Genomic DNA, 25,448 nt, shown 5'->3' on the forward strand with positions numbered 1-25,448 from the left:
TTCCTGCAAGACCAGACCAGAGCTCCTTCAACTGGAATTCGTGCCCACGATGGCATGGCACATGGGCTGGCTGCAAAACTCCCACCAAACTGCTCAAGGAAAATTTCAGTCCCTGGCCAAGGGATTTTTTCACAAGTATGTGCTCCTCATAGAAATGTTAATGTCTCATTAGTAAAACAAAAGGGGTGGGCAAAATATTCATCTCACCCCAAAGAGATCTGCAGACCTTCTCCAACCTGTGCTTCGCAGCAGCAGCATCAAATATATCTATGTCACTCTTGACAAAAGTTTGCCCCACTGATTCTTAAACATCTCCTGTGAAGCAGACTCTAGCCTGTCTTGATGGTTTACTCTCATATTTTCCTGTCTTTGTCATTTAGGTTTCCCCTACTGTCAAACCAAAATCACCTCGTTTGAAGTTCGTGACGCTATGTCTTGCCTGATCCATAAGTTATTTGCATTTTTTAATAGTATCCTTTCACCTACTGGAAACAGTCCCCATCCTGCACTGGCACAGCTGACGGTTTCTGCCAGGCTGTAAAACTTTATGTTTGTCTTCATCAAGCCACAAATCGTCCTTTTCATACCACTTCCCCAGCTTGTGCAAGGTCTTCTGGAAGTCTGACTCTCAGCCAGGCTGCTGCAAGCCCTTCCCAGCTGGGGGCCATCTGCAAATTGAATCTGCATATTCTTTTTTCCATCATCCACACAGTTAAGGAAAATACCAAATAACACCAAACCAAAACCAGACCCTTGCAGAACCTCACCAGACACAGCCTCCTGCTTTACAAGTGAAGCATCTCCAACTGTGATCTTCCAACAGGGTTTGGGGGCTATATAATTCAACAATGGGCTGATCCAGGCACTTTGGCTGCCTTATGTCTCCTTTCTCACATAAAAGGCCAAGTACACAACCAGACTACATTTTCTGTGATACCGTTTTGACCATACCATGGCCAAAGAGAGACCGTGAGAGCCATGAGTCCAACATCTGACTTGCACCTGTGTGCGTCTGAGCCCTACTAATCTTAAGAAACCAAACGATCCCTCGTGCTCCATCCATTCATCTGCTGTTCCCTTTTCTACTTTATCCCCCTAAGTGTAAATCCTGGATGGAAGAGACAAAGCCTGAAACCATGACAGATGTTACTGGAACCACAGAAAATGACAGCTGGGGATTTGTTGAAAGAGTCACCGGATGCGCCTACGATTCCATCCCACTTCTGCTTCCTTTCCTCGCGGCTCTGGCGGGCGAGAGGAAGCCCAGCCATTCCACATTTCACCTTTATACAGGACCAGGAGCTTTCTTGTCTAATTAAAGAAAAGTTCATCCAAATGTTATTTGTTATTGCAATCTCATTTCTCAGTCAATCACCCTCCCGTGAAGCAAATCTCATGTCCCTTGTAACCGGTTTTACGCCAGGATTTGCAATCGCCGTCAATTTAAGCAAGCTATCGTCACGCGACCACGGAGCTGAGAACAACTCGCTGTGAGTATCTCCTGGCTGCCCTCGTGCCTGCGACCAGAGAGAGTCATCTGTGACCTTTCAGCTGTCATATTAATGGGACTAATTGTAGCTGACGGGGCAATTGGGCTGAAAATCATCCAAAACAAAACAGGAATCAGCAACTGAGACCAATCGGTTAAACCAACAGAGCACTCGGTCGGTTGTTCACAGAGTCAATTATCCACATCCCATTGAAAGTGCACTTCAAAAGGACGAGCTTCGGAAGCAGGAGGGAAGGAAACGCGATAGGGTCTATATTTGGCTCTCTGATCTCCAAACAAGGCAAGATCATTTTATTAATTTTTTTTTTCTTTGTAAGAGGATCTTTTCCTCCAGCTAAGTGCTGGTACATGAGATCCAAGCCAGATTCCTCCCTCCTTGCTCACTACAAAATGTTTGTCTGACAAATTTTGCTCTCAATTAATATATGCAACCCCACAGCCTCTAAATCCTGCCTTTAATGATCCTGCCCTCGGTTGGCTTGCAGAGGGCTGGAGCTGAAGTGCTATAAACAATCTTCCCAGTGTCATGCTAGAAGGAAAATAATCTGGTTCCTTCCCTGTGCCGTGTCAGCCTTATGGGAAATGCACAATAAAGAGTGGCAACAATTTATTTTCATCATTAGATACTCAATAAGAAGCAGGGAAATAATGGATTTGTCAAGCGGCTGAGCTGAAGTAAATAAATAACAGGGGAAAAAATTGACTTAGAGCAACAGCTGAATTATTCCTGTGAATTTTGATAAATTAAGTCCTTCCAGTTGCACTTATTAAAATGATGTAATAAACAATAAAAAACACCTAGTAATTTTCAAATGGAAGAGCTTCCAGGATAAGCATCCTCCATTCACAAGCGCAGGGGGACCACAGGGGGCTGCACATCAGCCTGATGCAGGCAGAGAAGGAGGAGGAAGATGGCCAGAATTCTCATGTCACCTTGGCCACCACAGATGCCTACAAGGGGGTAACAGCCTTCACCTGGTTGCCATCACTGCATCCCCCCTCCACCCTGGCTGGTTTCCATGTTTGAGCTTTTCTTGCCACTTTCTCCCACCTCTCCCCCCGTGGAAGAGGATGAAAGCAGCCAAGGTGGTTTTCGGCACTCAGCACCCACCTTCGTATGGTGGCCCCTCCATGAAGCCCAGGGTTTCAAAGCAGGACTCAAGGAGGTTGGAGGAGGGGCGTGAGGCGAAGCCGTGGTTACGTGGGGTCAGGCCATTATGCAACGGCACAGAGGATGACGGCACTGCCAAGTTCCAGGCAACCTCTGGAGCTCATTACAGATTAGTCAAGTCTTGGCCAAATTCAATAAGCCTGTTCACAAGCTTAAGGTTAAGTAAACCCTGGCACTGAGGCATGGGCTAAATAATGCAAAAATGGAAAACCACCTCAAGAAACAGCTCCCAGAAGAGGGTCACATATTGTGCTCTGCTTGTGATTAGAGATTTTAATTACGAAGGTGGATGCTGAAGGCTTGAAGTGGTGAGATTTTTTTCTTTTCCTAAACAAGTAAGCCTACACGTTCCCGCCTGGAAGGTACTTGCTGAGATTTGCTTTCAGAGGAACAGCTGGAAGTGTTTGTCTTGAAGCACATTTCCCAGGTCTGACCCCAGCATTTTCGGGATCCTGTGTGATGTAAGAGGTAGAGAGGCAAAGAGTAATTATATATTCTTGGCATAATTATCTCCTCTCTCTCTTTTTCCTTCTTCTTCTTCCATGTCTAAACCCTTCTGGCACAAACTCCAAAATCCAGTCATTCCCCTTGAACACCAGTCCAAGCGCATGCCTGGAGTGAGGTCCTGGTGTGGCTGCTGGAGGTACCTGGGCACACGGGTGTGGAGGAAACAGGAATGGTCCTCACAGCCTGGTCCCACAGCTTCCATCCTCACCTGAACACACACCTTCACGATAAGATGAAGTTTCACTTCTCGCCAGCCACATGCTTGCATTTTCTTCCTCCAAACTCTTAGCCAAGGGCAAGGTACAAGCCCAGTTAACTCCCCGGTGGGCAAGTCAAGCCCTGTCAGGTCGGTAACTCTCAGAAGCTGCGGTCCATCAATCAGATGACTGTTGGGTGGCCTAAACCAAATTAATTTCTACATAGCTCGAAGTGCTCTATGGCAGGGAAGAAATGAAATTCTCCCTGCAAAAGCCCTTGCAATACTAATTCTGCCCCTGCCTGCAGAAGTTCATCCATGGATGGTCTAGTGGTCACCAAACTCACCAAAGTGCATGTCACGGTTTTAAAGCTGGGCCAGCTATTAAACCTGTGGCAGATGCCCTCTCTTATTCCCCCCCCCTCCCCCCAAAGGGAAAGGGAAAGGGAAAAGGGAGAGAGACTTCCGGGTTGGAAAGTTAAAACAGTTTTAATAAACTATAATAATGAAAAAGAGTATAATAATAATAATAGAAATAATCAAATATATACAAATATATATACAAAACCAAGATTGAGCTCCCCTGAAGTCAGCCACGTCACCACCGGCACTGCAGGTCAGGCTCCGGGAAGGCCCAGGCTGGGCCTAGCGACGGTCGAGAGCTGGATTCAGGAACGCACGGATCGGGATCGGGGGCAGCAGGAAAACAGACGGAGTCCTCCTTGGACACCGGCCATAGCAGAAAGAGAGCGAGACCCTCGTGATCCCCCCCCTTTATACCGAGAATGACGTGTATGGGATGGAATACCCTCGTTGGTCAATTTTGGGTCACCTGCCCTGTCTGCTCCCCGCTGCAGCTGCAACCCCCCTTCGGCTCTTCACTTGTAAGCAGTGAGGAATTCAGCAGTGACCTTGGTTTCTCTAAGAATAAGTACAGCAAGAGCCTTACTGCAAAACATCCCTACCGGCGCCTCAGTGATAACTACAAACTTCGAGCGTTATCAGTCCTGGAAGCAGACACTGTCTGCAAACATGCAGTTAGTTTCAGAAAGTGCAGTTACTTAGAGGAGACTTAGCTGAAAGTAAAAATCACTGAAAGGAAAATCGGCCTGGTTTAGGCCAAACCAGGACAGTGTACTTCCTACCCATAGCCTATCATACAAGAACAACACATTCACTTGTCGAGGGAAGGTCAGGTGTGCCTGGCTTTAACTGTTGTAGAAATTTTCACATAATTGTTGTAGAAGTTCTCACGAATTAAGCAAATAAGAATCAATAGAGATGAAATAGAATTAAGAATAGAATAATTAATATAAGTCTATCTGAATAAACACAGGTGGGTTTCCACAATCCATGAATATTGTTCTCAAAGCTCCTTTGTATAATCCTGACCTATGACTGAACAAATCATCAGTCAAAGCTTAATGAGTAGCTAACCAGAAGTAGGCCTAGAAGTATTAATTTCTGATGATTCTAGTAAAAAGCATGTATGGTTAACCTTTTTTTACCTTAAAAGAATACAGAATACTTAGAAATAAGAATTATTAGAAATAAGGTTCTAAATAGACTTTAGCTATTTTAGGTTAATATTTAGGAGACATTGGCAGTGGAAAGCAGACTCTGGTCAACCCAGATCAAGACAGGACACTGATCACAGCAAGAACATTAAGGATGGGGTGTTGACTGAAGCCAAAGTGGAACCAGAAGATAAAGATCAGCTGACCAATGGAGAAGAATGGACTTTTGTGGACTCTTGACAAATGAAGAAAGAGGAATTGAAATAGTTAGTGGAATTTTAGCAGAAGCTCATGAGAAGTTTGTGATGTACCTACTTATTAGTTTCTATAGAAACTGATAGTGAATTTGGGTCAGGTACCACTCACTGCGGTGCTGGTCCAATTCTGAGTTGCTTCAATAAAGAATCAGCAAACCTAGAGACCCGAACTCTGCCAATTTTCTTTAACATAACAAAGCAACCTTTCAGCATCAAAACACCACCACCAATAGGTTTTTCAGCATCTCAGAGTGCACTTGCAGACACACGGGACCAACCATCCACATAGAAACTGTACATGTGAAGACATGGATGCAAAGCCATGAATGTCATCCAACCCCCACGGCCTTTTTATCTTTGCCTTCCCCCCACACTATGCAAATGCTGAAATGTAACTTGAGGCAAGAAGCAGCACAGGATCCTCTGAGGCAACAGTTCTGAATGATGCTCTGCACTGACACAGCTGCGCTCCAGAGAGCTCTGGGCTCCCCCAGCAAAGGGGGTACTCACACGTGCCGGAGAACGACATGGGTCCGGATGACTGTAACCAGCCCAGCAACACCATGCAGCACACCCAAGGAAGGTCATTGAAAACGGTGCACCTCTCCAGCGGATTGGCATCATCAGAGAGGCATGAAGAGGGCACCGGGGTCATGAATGACACTTGAATCTCCTTTCCCAACAGAATAAATAATAAATCAAAGCAGTGCAGTCGCAAGCCCCATCCCTCTGCATCCTTCTATGCACACATTTGGTTTCCTGTGTTTGGGCTTGTTTGACATTAACAATCACATTTCCAATGCTCTTCCAAGGCTGGGCTGCTTCTGCAGCCATGCCTTTGCAACCACCCAGGTTCCGAGGTCCTCCCAATTTTTTTTTCTCCAGGCAAGTCCAACACTACCACTGCTGCTCCCAGGCATTGTCTTACTGCTGCCAGCCTGGTACAGGGCAGGCAGAGGCAAAGATGTATAAGAAAAACATGGAAAGGTTGGGAAGGAAAACAGTGAGAGGGAAGCAGTGCTGGAGGTAGACAGAGGACAGTATGGTGTTTTTTCCATGTCATCAAGCTCAACTTGCTGTGGGATGACACTCGGCCTGTGTGGTGCATGAACAGCTTTTGACCAGAACATCGCCAGTCCTCTAAGAAACGGGGAAGTGATGTGTCATGAAAGCAAAGCTCGTTAAGAGGCAGAGCTGCGCTGGCAGGTACGGGGAACAAACATAACCTTTGCTGAACTCTTATGGGGATACAAAAATGTTTTAACATCTTCCAGGACACCTCCTGCTTCACCTTTGGATATACAAGTTCTGGCTGGAAGACTGGAAAGAAATAGACAGAAAAAAAGAAGAGCTGCAGGGGAGCAGAGCTGGAGGAGGATGGATGGACTGAAGAGATCAACGCTCCTGTCTCCTGACAGCTACCGCTGGTCTCACCTACCCAGGAGACTGCATTCACCAAACCCAGGTTGCCCTTTTCTGCAGCCCCAGTGTAACGTGTGTACCGCGTGAGTCAGCGTGGATCAGTGCACATTTCCTACGAGCCAGGAGCATGTCTGCTCCATGCAGGACTTGTGGGCAGCAGCACAGCTCCACAGCTGGAGGTGGGGCACATGCAGCCCAGCCCAGACGGAGAAAAGCAAACACAAGACTTCTGATACCTGTCCCTGCAGATTCACCCTCCATGTGTCACAGATGACATCATGCCTTGGCTTCATCTCAGACTTCAGGGCCACATCCTACCTGCTGACAGCTCCCACAGCCTCAGTATTTCTCCTTTGGGAGCCTTAAACTAGGCGAGGAAAAAAACAGAGAGGAATTTTTGTGTTGAATACATGTAGGTCGATGATTATGCAGTGATAAAAACACAGCTATTATGCAATTAACCCAACGGTACGTGGCCACACTGATAGATCAGTGCAGAAAGACTGCAGAGCATCTGCTCGAGCTGCCAGGGCACTGAGCGGTGGGGGATGCAGGAGCTCCCCAGCTCCTGCTCTACCCCAACCCACACCGCTGCTGGCAGCCCTAAGTACAAAGTACTGGGAAGAAGAGGAGGTAAGAACGGGAAGGGACTAAATTCCCTCTGTAATTTCATCCCTAAATCCCAGTTAAACACATTTACTGTCAAAAGAGCTCAGAGCCACCACATCCTGACCCACAGGCAGCAGGAGCAAAAGCAGCAGCTCTGCCTCTCCCCGCACAGCAGGATGGTGCCAGCTGAAAACTAAGCGCTGGGTGCCATAGCTGGCATCTCCCCACGCCTCACTGGCCACAGCAAGTGGCATCCTCAAAAATGCCAAAGCTGAGCAGCAAGAGGCAGCCCAGGGCAGGGAGAGGAGACCATTGCTATTTTTCCACTTGTGGTGGAGAAATAAGCTTCTATTTTATCATTAGCACTAGGGAGATGGTTTCATAAATTGGGACAAACAGCACACTTACGTTTCAAATTCGTCAGAGCTGCAAGCAACAAAAAATTGACAGGTTTTAGTGAAAAAAAATCTGGCGAGAGGTAGGTGGGGGGAGAAGGATCAGAGCAATTTTAAAGAAAGAAGGAAAGGAGTTCCCTTGCCCAAGACTTTCTCTGCACCCATAATAAGCCGGGCAAACCCAAAATGAGAGATTATGTAAAGTCTGTAATTGAAGGAGTGAAAGCCACAGTTAAAACAATCTAAAAAGGCCAAGCCCTGAGAAAGGCAACTCAAATCCCTTATCTTTTGATGGAAAAGAATGTGCTCCCTGAGATTAATGACGTGTTTACCCAAAAGGAAATCGCCGCCCTTCTGAAGCAGCGAGTGTTTGTTCCTCCCGAGCCCCTGTTTTCTGCTCCAGAGCTGATCTCCCAAACCTCCTGTTTAAAGTCAACACACAATACGGCTTCCTGCCACCATGGGCTCTGAGGGATCCCACCATTAACCCTGTCCCGAAAACCACCCTCCACCACACCTGTCTGTCCCGGCCACCACTGACAGGGACAAAAATGGGGTATTTAGATCACACTTTGAGTGCCGGCATGGAGACAGGCATCACGCCGATGGCTGCCAGCAAGTTTGCTGCAGGGCGATGAATCACCCTCGTGCATAAATACTTCTCAGTTGAGCAGACAACTTAGCAAGCGTGGAGACTGACAGCGCTGTCGAGGGGAAGCACTCACTTGTTTCGCTCTTCTCCGAAGTCTCCGGACACGGCAGGCAACCTCTTCTCAAGCTGCTTGGGGTTTTGGCAGCATGCCCTGCAGCCTGGCCCGCTGCAGGATGCTCTTGGAAAGAGGTTTAACGCCGGCCAGTGCAATGGTCTGCTGTGTTATGGGAGGCATGGAGGAGCATGGGATTTGTGCACTGAAAACCCTCAAGCAAGCAAGAAAGCCTAGAGCAGAAGCACTGGGGGTGACCTGTTTGAGGAACCTCCAAAAAACCCGCTTGGTGACCATCAGTCCTTTGCATGTGTGACCAACCCAAGCATTTGCATCATCCCCCTCTCCCAGTAAATGCACTCACACTCCAACCCCAATCTCCTTGTGGAGCATCCCAGCCACGAGAGCCATCAGGTCACGAGCATCCTCCTCTCCCTAAAGCCAACGGACCTGCAATAACGGGTGCTGGCCAACAGCTAAAAATAGCACAGAAAGCAGAATAAACAAAGGGAGCTGCTTAAAGGTGTCTCCGACGTTCGTATTTAGCTAATGGGGCAATTTTCATTTGCGGGATGCTGTCACCTCTCTCAGATCGTGAAGCAGCCTACGCTCCCCCCAAGCTCTCCCCAGTCACATCACGTCTCCTGCGGGACCGGGCTGGGTGGGAGGAAACGCTAATTTCTGCCCAACTCGCCGTGCGCCTGCTTTGTCTCAACCTCGGCTTCTCGGGAGGACGGAGAAGTGGAAAATCACCAGCATACACAAGAGTACAGACAGAGCCTGAAAGCGCCCACATGGGCAGCCCCTCATCACGAAAGCCCAGCGCACCGGTACTGCTTAAATAAAGGAAAACTCAGGAATGTGCCTGTGGAAGTAGCTAGTAGAGCTGTTTGGCACTTACTCTGTTCTACAGGTTGGTGGGTTTTAATTATTTTTTGCAAAAAAGCCAAAAAACGGATATTTTCTGCAGGTGGAAAATCTGAAATTTTGGTTAGGATAAAAAAGGAAGAGATTTTAACATGGGTATTTCAACTTTATAAAGTCTGCTTATGTTTTATATTATTTAACGCTAAGCACCTGACTTGCCATAATATATAAAATCCTTCCATTACTATTTTATTTTTTGACGTGGTATCCGCTACCTGGCTTGTTCAGCGCTATTCAAACCAGCCAGTGGAAATGGTTTTATTCATTACAAAGAGGACGAGAAGTAAAACGTCCCTTGCTTCATCCTTTTTCTAGGAAGACAGTTTGCATCAACGAGATACTATTATTAATTATAGAGTGGTATTTCTTAGAAGTCATGCCCAGAGTCCCCAGTTGTGGGAGGCTCTGCAGAACTCCGATGAAAAAGCCCAGCCTTCAGAAATCAGAATTTAGGCTGAGTCAAGGCACAACAATTGGAGGAAAATGAATGGCCATTGAGCGGCAGCGGCAATGACACACATCCTTTGGACTCGTTGGAGTGACCTCCTTTCTAACTCGGAGCTACTCCCTGTATTGCTTGGGACAAAGCCCAATCCATGTCGATCAAATACCCACCTTTCAAAAGAAAGCAGTTAACCAAAATGTAACATAATCCACTGGACCCTGCCATAGTCTACAGAGTCTTCTGCCATGGTCTACAGAGTCTTCTGCCATACTCATGACTAGAGCATCCCGTACATCCAAATTATAGATGTATTATCCAGATGACAATGGTATTTCAAAAGAAAACTATTCTGTTTGGTGATTTTTTGATTCTGTGTCCAAAATGATAGTTTGATTTTATTTTTGCGAGGTTTTCATTATGCTCTATACAACACACACAGCTACAGCTTCAAGTCTAGTTTCAAACTGCAAATCAACCTGGAAATCAAACAGTGTTTGATTTTGGAAAGGTTGAGCAAGATGTTGACACCTAAAAGGATTTTTTTGTGTTTGTTTGAAACTATTAATTGAATTCAGTTTAAATCAGAGAACACATTTTCCCTACCAAAATCACGTTTTTCAATGAATGCATTTCCCCTTTGAGTAGTAAAGAAAACCAGCAAGAACCACCAGGCCACCATCCAGGCCAGTAAAGGTACAATCAGGCAAAAATCTCTTACCTACAGACAAAAAAGGCCAAAAATTGTTAACACAAGCTAGCCGAGAAGACGATGAGCAGTAGATAAGGACCCATGTCCCACGCAATATTTTCCCTTTAGCCTAGGAGAGCAATATGAACTAGAAGTGAAGCAGCTGGAGAAAGTCTAATAGCTAGAAATTACCTTCATAAATTAAATCCCTAAATAAGGAAAGCTGATTCAGGGCACAGCTGAACTGTGACTGGAATTAAACAATGGGGGAATGAAAAAAGAGGAGGTAAAATACCTCCATCATTTGAAAACAATTATGTAGTGGCACCAAAAAAAAGAGAAAAAAAATCAATGCAATTAAATAAAGCTGTCCCATTTAAACACAGCAACGGGAAGAGATGGAGAGATTATGGGATGAGTTGTATCTTCCTCAAGCCAGTTGGTTTTATTAGGTCTCTAGCATTAAACAAGTTGCTGCTGAACGGAGAGCCTGCACAGGAGGTTTTATGGGGGGAGCGGGTGGGGAAAGCCCACGTGAAGGCAGCGCCTAGCAGGGGAAAAAGCCAGCCAAGCTATTTCAGGATTTATTTACAAGCTCTAGGAAGACAAGCTTAGCATTGCCTTGCAGGGAATCAGTAAAGAAATTAAAGGTTAAATCAACCATGTACAAAATCTCCTGTACAAATCAGGAGCAGTATTACCTATTAAGCAAGTTTAAACCTGTAACAACCTCAGAAAACCCTCTCCCCCACCTAGGATGGACCCAGGCCAGCCCGGCCCTGACAGCACTGTGCAGCGGCACGTTTTAGTGTGTCAAATGAGGCCAGGACCCTCCTCCTCCTCCTTGGCAGCATGGCTCCCATGCCCCACATGGCTGCTCAGATGGTGCAGCCTGGAGAAGAGAAGGCTGAAGAGGAGCACAAGAGGTCTTCCAAGCAAGGTGGTTTAATGCAGAAAGGAAGGACATCAGCTGGTCCCCAAGAGACCCAAAGCAGTGGGTTTTGGCTGCAGAAGGGGTGGTTAGTCTGAGATAGCTGTGACTAGAGCACAGTCCCCAAAAATGCACTGGAAGAACAATCACTGGAAATTTTTAAGAGCAGGTTAGATGCACAGGGCAACCCCAGTGCAGCCCAGCGGGTGCCAGAGGGCAGAGAAGGCCCCAAGCTCTCCTCCCCTCCTCCTTCCCCACCTGCTGGGAGATGCTTCAGGAAGGTGGGCTCAGAAATCCCGCCTGGCCTCGGTGGAGCAAGGGCACAGGGATACCAGCTTCAGCCCCCGGCAAGCAGCATCTGCACCGACACCTTGAGCATCTGCCAGCAGGCAAGACCGCTGTTCCTCAACAAAGTCCTGCTGCCGGGTGTCCTCCAGCGAGGAAGCACCATGAAAACCTGCCCACAAACAGGGCAGCAGAGTGGAACCACGCAGCAAAGTTACATCTCAACCTATTTTTTTTAATTTTTTTTTTTTTTTTAAATAAACTGCTTTAAATACCTACTTCAGAGAGCCTGGACAGAGTGGCATAGCTTTCCTCTCACTATCTAAATAAGGCCCCTAACAATGTTATCACTTTTCAAAACACATCTGTCCCGCAGCTCCTAGCCCAGACAATTGGCAGGTAACCAGTTAATAAATGTCTTCGCCAGACTGTTGAATAGGTTGGCCCCAGCTCAAGAGTGATGTCAGGGCCATTCAATGCACTATAATTGGAAAAACCTGGGGAAAGCAATCCCGTGTTTTTTAATAAATAAAGAGCGTATTAGCAGCCTCCTGCTTTTATTCACCACGGTGTCTACCTTGTTCAGTAGCAAAGTGGGATTTTTTTTCTGCTGCCGCTCGCTCTGTGATTTCTACTCGGAATTTGATGCCAGTTTCCAGATGTGTCTCAGGCCAGGAAGTCAGCAATCAGCCTGGATAAAGCCTCTGGGATTAGCTGCAGATCATCTTCTGACACATACATCCTTCCTGCACCCTGAAATTGGGGCACACCCCTCATGCCCAAAAGTAAAATAAAACAACCCAAAGCCTAGCAAAAGCCCCTCATTACAGAATCACAGAATCAACTAGGTTGGAAGAGATCTCTGGGATCATCGAGTCCAACCTTTGACCTAACATCACTGTGTCAACTAGACGATGGTATTAAGTCCATTAGGACCCTTTGATTGGGAATATATTTAATTAGTTCAATCCATCAAAGCCTCCGAGGCACCGTTTGAGGGATCTTTACAACACCGGAGTGTTTATATACATAAATCACTTTAACAATTGCAGGTTCCCTGTCTGCAGGAGCAGCCCCAGGAGAAGCTCAACTCCCACAGCTCCTCACCAGTGGTACCCATGGGAGAGCATCACCAGTGGTACCCACGGGAGAGCATCAGCTCCCCCAGTTTGGCCATAGAACACCTGAGGGGGATGAACCCTCCAAAGGATTCATCCTCAGAGGAAGAAGAATAATAAATATGTTTTCTGGGCTCTGTGTGAGCAGCTTCAGGAAGTTAAACCCAAGCGAGTGACATGAAGGATGTGGTTTGCGTGGAAAATAATCCCAAGCAGAAGCACCCTGACAGCATCACACCTTTCAGGCCTCCCCGTGTCCCTGAGAAATGAACTAGGTGGGTTCCCCTGCCGGGGGAGAGGGGCTCAGCCCCATGCAGCCAGGCTCCACGCTCGCCCCAGCCACGTGGCACTGTCTGCTGCAGGACGGGGGGTCCCAGGCGTCGGACCCCCACCCTCCAATTACTGAATCCCCAACAAAATAATTAATTTTTTTCCCCCAGGAATTTAAGAGGCTGTTGTCAGGCCCCATTTGCTCTTGTTGTGATTCCTTTCATCTCCCCAACAAAGCACAACCAAATTAACACCAGCTCTCCCCCCAAAATCCTCCCCGCCTCAACGTGCTCCCGCAGCCGCTCGGCTCTAACAGGGCACCTGAGAGCCACTGCCAAAACAGGAAAGCAGGCGCCTAACTGAAAGGGAGTATTTGGGAGTCACCCTACACAAAAATTAGCAGAGATATGCTAGGAAAATAAAAGTGTGGGCATTAACGGCGGGCTTATCTTCTTTTTCCATGACTCTAACGTTCGGGACGTGAAGAGGCCAAAAAGTTTCACATGCTGTTCTGAGGAGCTGGTCACGGAGAGGAGCATCCTCTCCTTTACGTTCACGGCTCCCCCCAGAATAACTCAGGCTGATTTTGAGGTGTGGGCCTCCAGAATTAAAATGCAAATATACGCAAGCTGAGAAAACCCTGCGTCGCTCCTATGCAATCGTGTAGCAAGTACTGTGTCTTGGTTATGGGTGGAGAAGTCGAGCTCTGCCTGATTTCAATTCACCTGTGTTAGGTTTGGTAAAAACAGTAGGCTGTGCCCAGGGAGAAAGAGAATACGGATATTTTCTGTCCCGAGGAAGGAGCGCAGGGGTATTCGTTTCTGGAGGTGGGACTGAATTTTAAGGTGAGTGGCCAGAGACAGCTCGACAAGGCTGGTTTTCAGACAGCCCAGGGAGCCCCTCTCCTCGCTACTCACCCCTGGCCAAGGTCCCAGCCTGGGACCATGACCCGTCCCTGGGGGAAGCGCCAGCCGGAGCCAAGGGGAGGATTTAGGACGAACTCCAAAAGCGCAGCCAGTCCCACCCCACCCTGCAGGCAGCCTGCGGGAAGGAGCAGAAGCCCTCGGGGCCAGGCAGAGGGACAGACAGCGTGGCAGGGAGCAGGCAGGCCTGCCTGCAGTCTCAGTGGGATCGGCAGCATCTGCACAAGCGACCCTGAGGACTCCTTGTCTGCTGGAGCTGCTCAGCTCCTCCAGCCCCAGCTCCGGGCTGCAGGAGCCTGGCCGGCTCTCGGAGCGGGAGTGAATCATGGTGATAGAGAGAAAGGAAAAGGAGAAAAAGCAGCGGGCAGCCCTGCTGAGAAGCCCCCTTTTGTGTAAACACGCTCCGTCCTCAGACTAAAAATAAAGGCAAACCACAGGAAGGGAGTGAGTGCTTGGACAATATCCGATTTGGTGTGTGCCTGGGTGTGAGCTGAGGGAACGGGGAGAGGAGCAGGGGACTCCACCCAGCACAACCACACAAAGGCAGCCGCTTCAGACCTTCAAGATGGACAGGCATTCCTGGAGATCATTTAAATCCAACTGACTGCTGCTTGGCAGATGCGCAGCCCTCTGGTATGTGCGCAGTGCTTGGAAATGTGAAGTGAGGGAAGAGGCTGCCATGGCAGGAGCAGGAGAGGCAGGGTGACTGCACGAGGCCCACAGTACAGTTCAGAGACTGAGACCTGAGGCTGTGAACTGAAACCCCATAAACCCATAATAAAACAAGGAAACAACCCAGACAAGATATCAGCTGAAATCTTTCCAGCTCACAGGTCCGTCCTCAAAAACTGCCTCTCCCTGCACGCTGCCCTTCGCACCTCAGTCACCGCCGCAGCCGAAGAACCAAACCCCAAACAACTGCACATGCGTGAAGGCTGCGGAGAGCTGATCAGTTGCCTGCCCACCCCAAAGGGGTCTCAAATGCTTCCTCAGGTGCTGGGCTTCGATGCACCGCACCCCGCTATTGCCATCAGATGACTTTCAAGGACGGAGCTTCACTGACACCCATGTGTCCCACCCGCAGCCTCCTTGCAGGAGGGATGCTTTGCTGACGGGTGCAATTGCACCCAAGAGACAAGCACCCACCCATGCCATGCAGACAGCGTGCAAGACGGAGTGAGGAGGTTCCCTGAAGCCCAGCGCTCACCGTTGGTGCTGACACACCACTCAGAGGCCTTCTGGGGAAATGCAGGACTTGGGAGGAACCAACCCTTCATCCTGGCTCAAACAGTTCTCTCACACAGAAGCGGTCTGTGAAAGCGCAGAAACCCACAGCTCTCCCCAGGCAGCCTTATGGCTGCAGGTCCCACCGTACGGGCAGCACTGCTCTGGGGTACTGGTGGTCAGGGCTTGGATCTGGCCACCACCAGCCCGATGTTCTTCCATGCACTGGAAACCCTCTTCTCTTTAGGCAGCCACAGCTAAAGTGCAGCATCTGCAATGCTCAACCACCTCATTTCCCTTCCTTTCTCTATTTTCTGTCAGAAGAAAAATGACATGGTGCTCGGCAGTGGAGGAAATCAAAGACAACTATGTTGACCTCAACTTGGGCACATTTCCTGCTGACGTTTGTATTCCTCTAACTCTCTCCTCCTGGTCCCATATTCACTTTCCTACGATCAGGTCTCACCCCGAGTATTCGTTTTCTCTCTACTATTAGAAAGGTCTCTAGGTCCGCATTAAAGGTCTCCTCTGAGCACAACCAAAACGCAAACATCCCCTGTTTCCTTTAGAAAACAACTTCCTACGAAACACAGCTGTTTGAAGCAGGTCAGTTGCTTTCTCTGCAAAACACACCACACCGAGCACAACTGTCCTCGCTTCGGTCTTGTTTGCAAGTGTCTGCTGAGACATTCACCAGCTTTCATTTGGGGCATTTCTTACATGTTAAATAGAAAATGCAAATGCCTTTCCACAAGGCTCCCTCCAAGAGAGGAGCAGCTGCCAGCGTCCTTGCACACCGTACCGGCAGCACAAAGTAACACAGCAGTGCAAAAAGACAGCCGCCCCATCGGCACCGTGAACACATATGTGACTCGCCTCTTGGCGGCTCAGTCCTGACTGTAAACCAAAACTGAAGAGCTATCCTTTAAACCGACTTTAGCAGGTCCCTTGCAACCCCCCTAAGGTGCTGCTGGTCACGGGGGAAGCCAAGAAAAAGGTGACACCTTCTGTTTCCTCAGCTAATTACACTTTGTTATTGCTGGAGTGGCCGCTGCAGCACTCATAGACCCCTTCCATCACGATTCCCTGTGTCTTGAGATGTGGTTCCCTGCAAATATCTCTTGGGATAAGGATAAAGGGAGGGGACGGGGACTCGAGGTGCAAGCAGGGCTGCAGGTGGGAGCCCCGAACCTACGCCTTGCCCGAGCTGGAGCAGCCGCTGCAGGCTGAAGTCAGGCTGGGGAAGGTTAACGAAGGGGACTTGCAACCATGGTTCCTTGAAAGCCCAGCAGTCACCTGCCCCAGCCCACCCAGCTCCCTCCTCAGCTCCCCAGCACAGCCCTGGGCAGCACATCCAGCAGTGTGCAGCCCGGGGCCAGCACTGATGGCACAGCTCGGCACATCCGGGGTCTAAGTGACCTCAGGGGCACCTGGGGAGAAAATCTCCTTAAATCAAAGCCGCAATCCTCAGTTTTCATAGGCAAAATGCTTAACGCCGAGTTAGACAGAGGAAGGCTACAAACAGACCACAAATGCAGCCACTCTCGTTAGAAAACCTCCGAGTGCCACCCAAGCGTAACAAGTGCACTCACTGAGAGCTCGATTCCTGGGGTTAAACACCCAAATTAACAAGGCATCTTCAGTCACTCTCTGGAAATACTTATTCCTTGCAAAATTACGGGTCGCCTCTAAAAGATCGGTACCAAAGGACAGAAGGCACACATGGAAGCGCTGAACTCCACCTCTGCCCAGAGGTGTAACTTCACAAAGAGATCTGAGAAAACCCCGGGGGATTAACGCCTCCTGACCCCAATGTGACGAACCTCCAGTTTTACCTGGATCAAGGTGTGTAAAGGACCCGATGACAAAGTCCAGTGTCGAGACAGCCAACAGGAAGAGCAGCAGGAGCTGGAGCCTGATGATCCACTTCACCCCGGCCAGGTTGATCCCCAGCAGGCCCAGCAGGACAGCCAGCGAGATCCCCCGTACCGCCCAGATGTTGCTGAGGCTCAGCACGTCCGCGATGGACTCCGCAAAGCCTGTGATGTACATGGCACCTGCAACGCACTAAAGGACAGAGGTCTGTGAGTGCCCCATGGGAGAGCAAGGGAACCCCACCCACAGCCCCCATGCCGGGCTGGGGGGTCTCTGTTCAGACAGACAGACGTTTGCTGTCACAATACAGCACTTAATGTTACTCTGATCTGCAGGGACCAAACCGTATCACTGTAGGAGAGGACACTGTCAGGGCAGCATACCTACTGCTTGGGTAAACAGAGCAGGCTGGGCACTAGGGCCAGCAGCCCAGCAATTTTCCACTGACTTTCAAATTTACCCTCCATTAATGCTCCAGGAGAAACCACATTGGCTTCTCCAAGGGAGAAAAGGGTGAATCAACCTCTAAGCTTCTTCCCTTCTTCTGTTTCTCTGAAGCAAAGGGTCCCAGCTCAACACCTGCCTGGCGAACAGCAGTTTGCTTCCCCCTTCATTGCCTCCTAGGGTTTATTTTTAACTCAGTGTTTAGTTTGGATGTAAAGTCTGATGTTTCACCGGCTCCCCATCTCGTTGCTGGAACGAAGCCTGCACTTTTGAGGAGAGCGCATTGTGCAAGCCGTGCCCCCGAGCTCCTGGGAACCTGCTTGTTTGTCTTGCTGCAGAACGGGGCGGGCGCGCTGCCCTGGGTGGCTGCGAGTCTGCAGGATGGGACATCTGCAGCACGGGTTCAGGCCTCAAACCCCACCATGGGGCAGCAACCCTAAATACCAGGACGTTTCCCTCCAGAGGTTCCCATTAGGTGACATTTCAGCATCAACCCTACCCAGTGCATGGTATCCCTGACAAACCAGGTCAGCATGGGTGGTGTGACCTTGGGTCCTGTGACCCCATCGAGGGATGTGCAGCACAGCTCCCACACAACTGGACGCGAGAAAACCCCCACCCAAGCCAGCAAGAGTCAGTGCAGACCCCTCCTGCACTGCAGATCCCCCTTGGACTGACCCAGCACTGCTCCACTGAGGGTGTACAGGGCGACCTGACCCTTACCAGGAGCTGCGGGTTCATGTGCAGTTTCTGGCAAGCAAGGTGTGTGGGATTCACCTGTTTGGACTCAGCCACCTACACCTCGGAGATCCTGGAGAAGGATTCACCTTCCCCATAGGCAGACACCTAGCATAGATCGGGTGAACTACACCCTGAAAGTCTCTCCTTCTCCTTGCTGGTAGCCCCAACATGAATGTCACCACCAGAGAAGCCTCAGACTCTGCAAGATAGTCCCCACATAAGTGGATGTATTCTTGTTTAGCATGGCCTACACCACCACTGAGTGGACCACGCACATCCTACACGGGCACCTTCTCTGGACAACAGGTCCCTCCTGAGCTAGCAGAGGACAACACCCTGCACCAGCACAGCTCCCCTTGGGGCACCCACAAAAACTGTACTTGAGACCTGGAATCAAAAACCCCACACAGAATGTAACTTCAATAACCACATTAAAACCATGTGCCTCTCGCACGAAGAAAAGCCCCGGAGACAGAAAGCAGTAGCACCTAGCCCCAACTCCCTGTACCTGACCAACATCGGTTTTTGAAGGAGTTTTCTTGAATAAATAAGTTTTCTTTCCTTTCACGCCAAGGACAGCAACGTACAAGAAGGACACTCTGAAGGGAACAGAGCAGAGAGAGCCTCCAACAGTCTCAGCACTACAAGCCTCCGTGAATCCTTTCCTCTGATGAACCATGAGCACCAGCAGCAGAACGGAGCAGCCGGGTGCCCACAGACATCCTGCTGCTCTGCGCACAGGGCTGGTTTCTCATGGACTACCCATCTTGAAATCAGAACTGAGTTCTAGGCTGAAATTTGCAGAAATCAGCCCTTTACGATTTCTGCACGCTTTGCTGGGCGAGGAACATAATTGCTTTTCCACACCCAGACAAACGCTGCCGCTCTCTTTGCTTTTGGGATTTTAGGGCTGGACCCTGGAAAACCTCTGCTTGCACAGACAGGTCTTACTGCAAACCGCTCCAGGAAAGGAGACTGTAGAGCAGAGCACCAAACCCCAGCTCATGGTTAGAGCTGCAGTGACCAAACACGTGTCGGTCTCTGTAGGACCTGGTAGATGTGTGCTGGCTCGTTTAAGGCAATCTGATTAAGCCTCTCCTCTGGAGCGTCCCAGGAGGACAGCAAAGCCAAACCGGGTCTCAGCTCACCATGGCTGATGCAGCACGTCCCCAGGGCACTGAGCAACCTCTCATCTCCCAAGGCATCAGCAGCACGTGGCCAGTCATTCCCCGCTTGCCCCAGTCACACCAGTGAATGGGGAATACCCCCATTTCTGGCTGGACTCGCCTCATGATGGAGGTTACAGCATCTTGTAGCGGGGGAGCAGCCTGCAGCTGATGCAAGGCACGTTGGGCAGAAAGCATGGCCAAAGAGAAGGGAAAGGCACCAGCCTTCTGGAGCGGGCAAAGCCTTCCTAAGCTGCCAGCTCCCACCCCACAGCCCCCACACGCACAGGATGCCTAGGCAGGGGCTGGGGCTGCCGCAGCCCGGCTTTTACAACCCTTGGGACAGGCTGCAACCTGATTGCTTTCCCAGACGGGGTTCGCTCGGAGAGCGAGAGTGGAAAATATGACAGGAAGGATTCTCATGTGTGGCCCATTTCCATATCTTGGCTTGTAACTGTGTGCAGTTTGCATTTTATGGACACTTGCTTTTAATCTGGAGTGAGAGGAGAAGAGGGGATTATTTTTGGTTTGGGGGTTTTTAAGGGTTTTCGGAGATCGCTGCAAGCCAGTCAGTTAAAAACAAACCTCAATAAAAATGCTTCTCTGCTCACCACATTTTATACTGCTCGTAACAGCTTTATGGGGGGAGGGGGTTAAGTTACTGCAGGTTTAAGAGATTACTTTCCATTCTTTATGTTTACTACTTGGGTATTTCAGTGCTCCACCACCATGACGGCTCCTTGGGGACCTTCAGAGAACCCAGAACTGTGCCTTTCGGATCTCAGTCAATGAGCTGTGGCCCTTACCACTGTCCAGCTCTCCTCCCATACCAGCTCCACTGCTGCTGGCTCCCGTGGAGAAGCAGCCAAGGCTTGCCCAGTCCCTAAGGGCGCAGGGAGCACGCCAAGGCCAACCTGCCAGCCCACAGCCGCTCACTGTGCTTCAGGTGGCCACCCTGGCCTCTCCCGCTTGGGTTTAAGTGAAGTCTCTTGCCAGCAAGGGCATGTCCTGGCAAGGGGGGTAATTTGGGATGGGAGGGCATGTCCTGCACGGTTTGCTTGTTCAGACACCCAGTTCCTCTACCGTTGTGACCCATGCCAGGCGGCATATTGCCGTGCACAGGCTTGCTCTTGGGGAGCAGAGTGGGGCTGAATGCTCCCCGTGGTGCTCTCCTAAGCTGTCCACCATACCGGAGTGTTACTCGGATTTTACTTGGAGCATTACTTCCTGTTCCAGGAAAGCACAAGATTAATATCTGCATTGCAAAGTTTCTAAACTTTCTTTAAGTAACTTTTTTTTTTTTTTTTGTAATTACCTGGCCAAAAATATAAAGGAGGCCAACGGTCCCGCCTACTTGACCTCCAAGGACAGTAGAAATCATGGAGTAGACTCCTCCACTTCCAATGCTGCACTTCTCACACACCCCAATTCCAGATAAGACCGTCACCAGGGCAACCAGGATGACAAAGGACACCAGAAACATGCCCATGACAATGCCAGTGTTTCCCTGGAATGAAAAAAAATCCACACCTAAATAAAGATCAACTCACACCATGAAGATTAGTCAAGACAGAAAGAGGACCTATCTGCTCCTAGTCACTAGTGATCAATAAATCTGGAGTCATCACAGATTAAAAGAAAAACCACACCCCACACACTTATCTATTTAACATAATTGATTGCCAAATTTACAGATCCTATCAACGCCCCTCTGAAGAAGACCTGCCTCGTCCTGGGGCTGGATAGATCTTTGCATGATCAGGTTCTGCTCTGTCACCAGGCTCCTGCAGATTTTGTCCTCTGGTTTAAAAAGAACGAGGTCAAACAATGAGCAGCCACCATGGGTAGGGGATCACCACCTATGTGCATGTTTTAGAATGACATGCTTTAAAAAAAAAACACTTTCATAACAAAAAGTAGTTTCAAAATTGAACCTCTGGGATTTGCCACAGCTGAGCTATTAACAGCATCAAGCTCACATTTTAATTTTTCAGAACATTTACCTTTAAAAGCTCTGATCCTCCCAAACAATGAGATACCAAAGAACAAAACCCCAAAGGCAACACGGCGTGGAAGATAAATAACACCCTCACAAACCAGCGCCCGCTGGCCCGTATCTGCACGACACACACCGCGTGGCAGGCGGCTCTCGCCCTCCCCGTGCTCGGGGCAGTTCTGTGCGGAGGGTTCAGCCCCACTGAAATAAAAACAACCCTTCCTGCTTGGGCTGGAGGGAGGAGCTGCTGCAGCAGCCATGGTCTCACTGGGGGTGAGGAGCAAAAGCCTCTGAACAAACCCAGCTGCAGGTCCCTGTGGCAGCTTTAAGGGCCACCTCTATTTTTGAGGGTTCAGTTGGCCATTTAGGTTGGATTTTCAGAAAGAGAAGGCGCTTAGTACCTCCAAAAGCATTCAAGCACCTCTTCTGAGCCCGGGACCTTCCAGCCCTCTTGCACGTGGCTGTAATTTATTTTCCAGGGTCAAAAGTTTTCCCTCTTCCCCTGCTGACAAACCGCTCAGCTCGCTGCACAGTGATTCCAACCGTACGATCAGAAACCTCCTCCCGTGCCCAGTGCTTCGTGAATGGCTGGCTTCCCTTCCCCTGCCTTTCCTCACCTTACGGGCCATGTCCACAGCCCTCCTTCCCAGCCTTGCTCCAGCAATGCTCTTCCCTGAGGTCATGCGAGCCTTGGTGGGGTTTGTTTACCACCAGCACTAAAAGGCTGCTCCTCAGCTTTGGGGTTGGTTGAAATCCCAGATTTTTTTTTTTCTTTTCTCTTTTTTTGTGAAACAACAGAAACATATCCAGGATGTTGCTATCATCATAAAATCCTATTTTGGTTCAGCATCCTGCTGCCTTTGACAGAGACTTTATCTGGTCAGGAGGGAACAGAGCCAAGGTTTGCTATAAATGCAGCTGCTGGCTGGGTCAGCACCATAGCCCACTACAACTCGATACTCCTTTTTTAAAAGGACAATTGTTCTTTTACTTCAACAGCTTACTCTTAGAGGTTAAAAGGGTTAATAAATACGACATGCTTCAGCTAAAAAAAAAATAGCACACGTATGCAAACATACATGTAGCCTTGGGCTTGCCCAGAATCTGCTGGTGGCACCAGGCTATGGCAGCAGCCAGTTAATGGGCAACCCAACGGTTCCCACAGAAGAAAGGGTTAACACAGAGATCAGGGAGGAAGGCTGGGCTCACAGCAACACCAGCAAGCAGAGGAAGTGGGGAGAAAAAGCCCCCATTAAACACTGATGCCTATTTACACATGCGTGCTGGAAGGGGTCAGTGCAGCGTTACAATAGCTGTTGAACACTTGGGCAAGATTAGGGTTCCCTGGAACTGCAAAGCTTTACCAGCCCCGGCTCTGGAAATTTATAGCAAAAGCCGGACTCTGCGAGCGGCTCGACATATGACTGTCCTCTGCCAGGGGAGCTCTCTGCCAACCCCGACTTCTCCTCCCTTCCCTTTTATGCTAGCTTCCAGCTGTTTCAGTTTTTCTTTTATTTACTAGCTTTATTTTTGTGTTCGCTCCAGCAAGAACTTGCTTTCAAAGGAGATGTGGAGGAAATAAGATCAGGAGGAAAAGGGAGCTAGGAAAATCGTCCCGACTTCTCCACCACGACGACTGTAGCTCCCCTCAAAGCCTCCAGCAAAGCCATTTTCAATACAGAGTGCACGTGTCTTCCTGCTCCTTTTGGAAGATGTCCACCGTGCCTATGACATGAACTCAAGCCTGTGACATGAACTCTGCTCAAAGCTCAAATTCCACCCATCCCTGGAGGAGCTTTCCTTCTTCTAAGTGGAAATTTTAAGGGACAAGACAACATTTTGCATCGGAAGGGAAGCAGAGACACTCTTCTAGGCTCTGACCCTCGGTGAGGTACTATTCCAGATCCACATGTGGAAGTCCCTTCAATAGCGATGACAATTTCACCTGACCAAGCACCGCCATTCAAGACATCGGGGACTCCAATGTTGACATGTTTGGAAGAGACCTACTTCAGGGTGTTGGAAAGATGGCTGAGTAGCTGTAACCGTGGCAATACGCTTTACCTGAAAAGCTGTTATTTCACCTCAACAAGACAACATAAGGGTGTCCTTGTTCATTGTCAAGGGTGGTTGTTGTGTTTTCCTTTTTCTTTCCTAAAATAGGAAACAGCTTACAAAGACCACTTCAGCTTTCCTTTTTAGTGGAACTTCTTGAAAAGCTGCAAAATACCAGAGGACGTAACCAGCTCACTGCCTACAATGAGCAGCACAGAATCCAAAACACCTGGGTGGCGATGGAGATACGAGGTAAGGGGGAAAACGCCTATTCACATGTTCAACCAAGTCAGCACTCACTCACCACGAGCCATCCTGTCCTCAGGAAAAGGACCACTCCAAAAATGTTGATCATGCAGGAGGTGAAGACACCATCCCATGTTCCAAAAAGCACTGGCTCCCATACAAACAGCTGGATCTTCCACCAGGGCTTGGTCTGCGTTTGAGATACCTAGAGGAAAGCAAAGCCTTCGGTTTTACCTCTCGTGCTTTACAGGCAGGCTGCAGAAGTGGTGCAACAGCCAGCCACCAACGGTGGGATGGCCACCAACAGCTGCTGAGACACCACTTTGCTGCAAGTTGTCTCTAAGATGAAGGAGCAGCAGAGCTGTTGGGATCCCTGGGCCCTGGAAGAGAGGGTTCCCTATTTATAATCCCCTATTTATATTCTTGTACGATAAGCAGCAACAGAATCCTACTCAGCCTCACCTGATGCTGTTACATGAACCAAAACCACCATTCAAGGGGTCCCTTACAGAGCTTGCAGCTATACATTATGCTTCTCCTTCTATCCCTGCCAAGTACCCCACCAAGACAGGCAGGGTCCTCAGTGCACTGCAGAAGTCTTTGAGATGAGACGACAAACTAGGCTGGATAGACTGGGACTGACAGAGTGGGTTAAGATGGCCCACCCATCACACACAGCCATCTCCGACTGATCTGGGGATCACAACACTATGTTTCTAGAGGAGATATGGTACTTGGGGGGCCAGTGAGTTTCAGAGGGCAGAAAGGGTGGTGACCAGGTGGAGAGACCACCAGAGATGGAAACTTGGACTGTGAAGGGAAACGGCTCTCCAACATACCTGCTGTGCTTCCTCGTGGAACAGCTCTTGGACATAACCCTCACTTCTGGCCCCGTTCAGGCTGAACATCGTATCCTTCGCCTTGCCTCCACCTGCCCAACATGCAGCTGTAACACTACAGCACGCGAGGCTGATCCGAGCAGGTCAGCTATTCTCCTCCGTCAAATTCCTGAGGTGCTGGATCCTCCGTTGCAGAAGATTCATGATTTTATTGCACTTACTGTGAAAGCAGGGAAGACAGAAGACACTGCTGTTGCTTTCTTAGTCTGCAAAAGCACAAGGCTATCACCTCGATGGAGCCGACAGCAGCTCATAGCAGATGCTGAACCACAGAGTGACACCAGAGCAAGCAGGGAGCAATACTCCCCGCCCCAGCACCCTCCCTGAGCCTGCCCATGGCACAGGCTCTGTCATCAGCCCTACATTTAAAGGCCCTTGGTGGCCTTTTCTGAATCTGCCCGCACCCCCGGCACCCCTCGCATCCTGCAGCACTAGCTCCACAGCTTCACCGTGTGCCGTCTGGGAAAAGTATTTCCTTTCGCTGGTTTTAAATCTGGCACCTGGTCATTTCATTCCATGCCCCCGTGCTCCAGTGACATGGGACATACGGACCATTCACTTCCCAGCACCACTAATCACTTCACAGCCTTGATCATACCCCTTTCAGCTGTGCCTTTCTTTTCAGCACTTTCTCCATCCTGTCTTTATTATTCTATTTTTAAATACCCAATAACAAATAACTAATGCTGCTGCTGCTCCACCACAGTGTTTCAGCTGCAGAAGGTCTCCTGCAGCTGCAGTACAATGGCCAGCACGGGAGGTTTTTCTTCACCCTGTCCACGTGGCCGGTTAAGCAGCACCAAAACTGTAAGAGTTCATTGATTCCCTGCTGCTCCTTCCCCTTTTTTTGACGCAAATAACCCTTCACAATATCACAAATGGCTGCTGTTATGGGGAGATTGGGGCTTCAAGCAGGGCAAAAGCAGA

The 25,448-nt window shown here is 49.3% G+C and overlaps 1 protein-coding gene across 1 annotated transcript in view; it reads right to left on the bottom strand.

The window, feature by feature from the left end:
- SLC12A8 (solute carrier family 12 member 8) overlaps positions 1 to 25,448 on the bottom strand; it is a 59,772-nt gene that overhangs the window by 26,780 nt on the left and 7,544 nt on the right. The window contains exons 2-5 of the mRNA XM_068407853.1: positions 24,462 to 24,681; positions 23,681 to 23,827; positions 20,641 to 20,832; positions 16,935 to 17,166 (exon numbers count right to left, since the gene is read on the bottom strand). Of these exons, the coding sequence (XP_068263954.1) occupies positions 16,935 to 17,166; positions 20,641 to 20,832; positions 23,681 to 23,827; positions 24,462 to 24,530 (640 nt within the window). The 5' untranslated portion in view covers positions 24,531 to 24,681. The remainder of the gene's footprint in view (positions 1 to 16,934; positions 17,167 to 20,640; positions 20,833 to 23,680; positions 23,828 to 24,461; positions 24,682 to 25,448) is intronic.

This window comes from Nyctibius grandis, chromosome 9, assembly GCF_013368605.1.
Source record: "Nyctibius grandis isolate bNycGra1 chromosome 9, bNycGra1.pri, whole genome shotgun sequence".
NCBI lineage: Eukaryota > Metazoa > Chordata > Aves > Nyctibiiformes > Nyctibiidae > Nyctibius > Nyctibius grandis.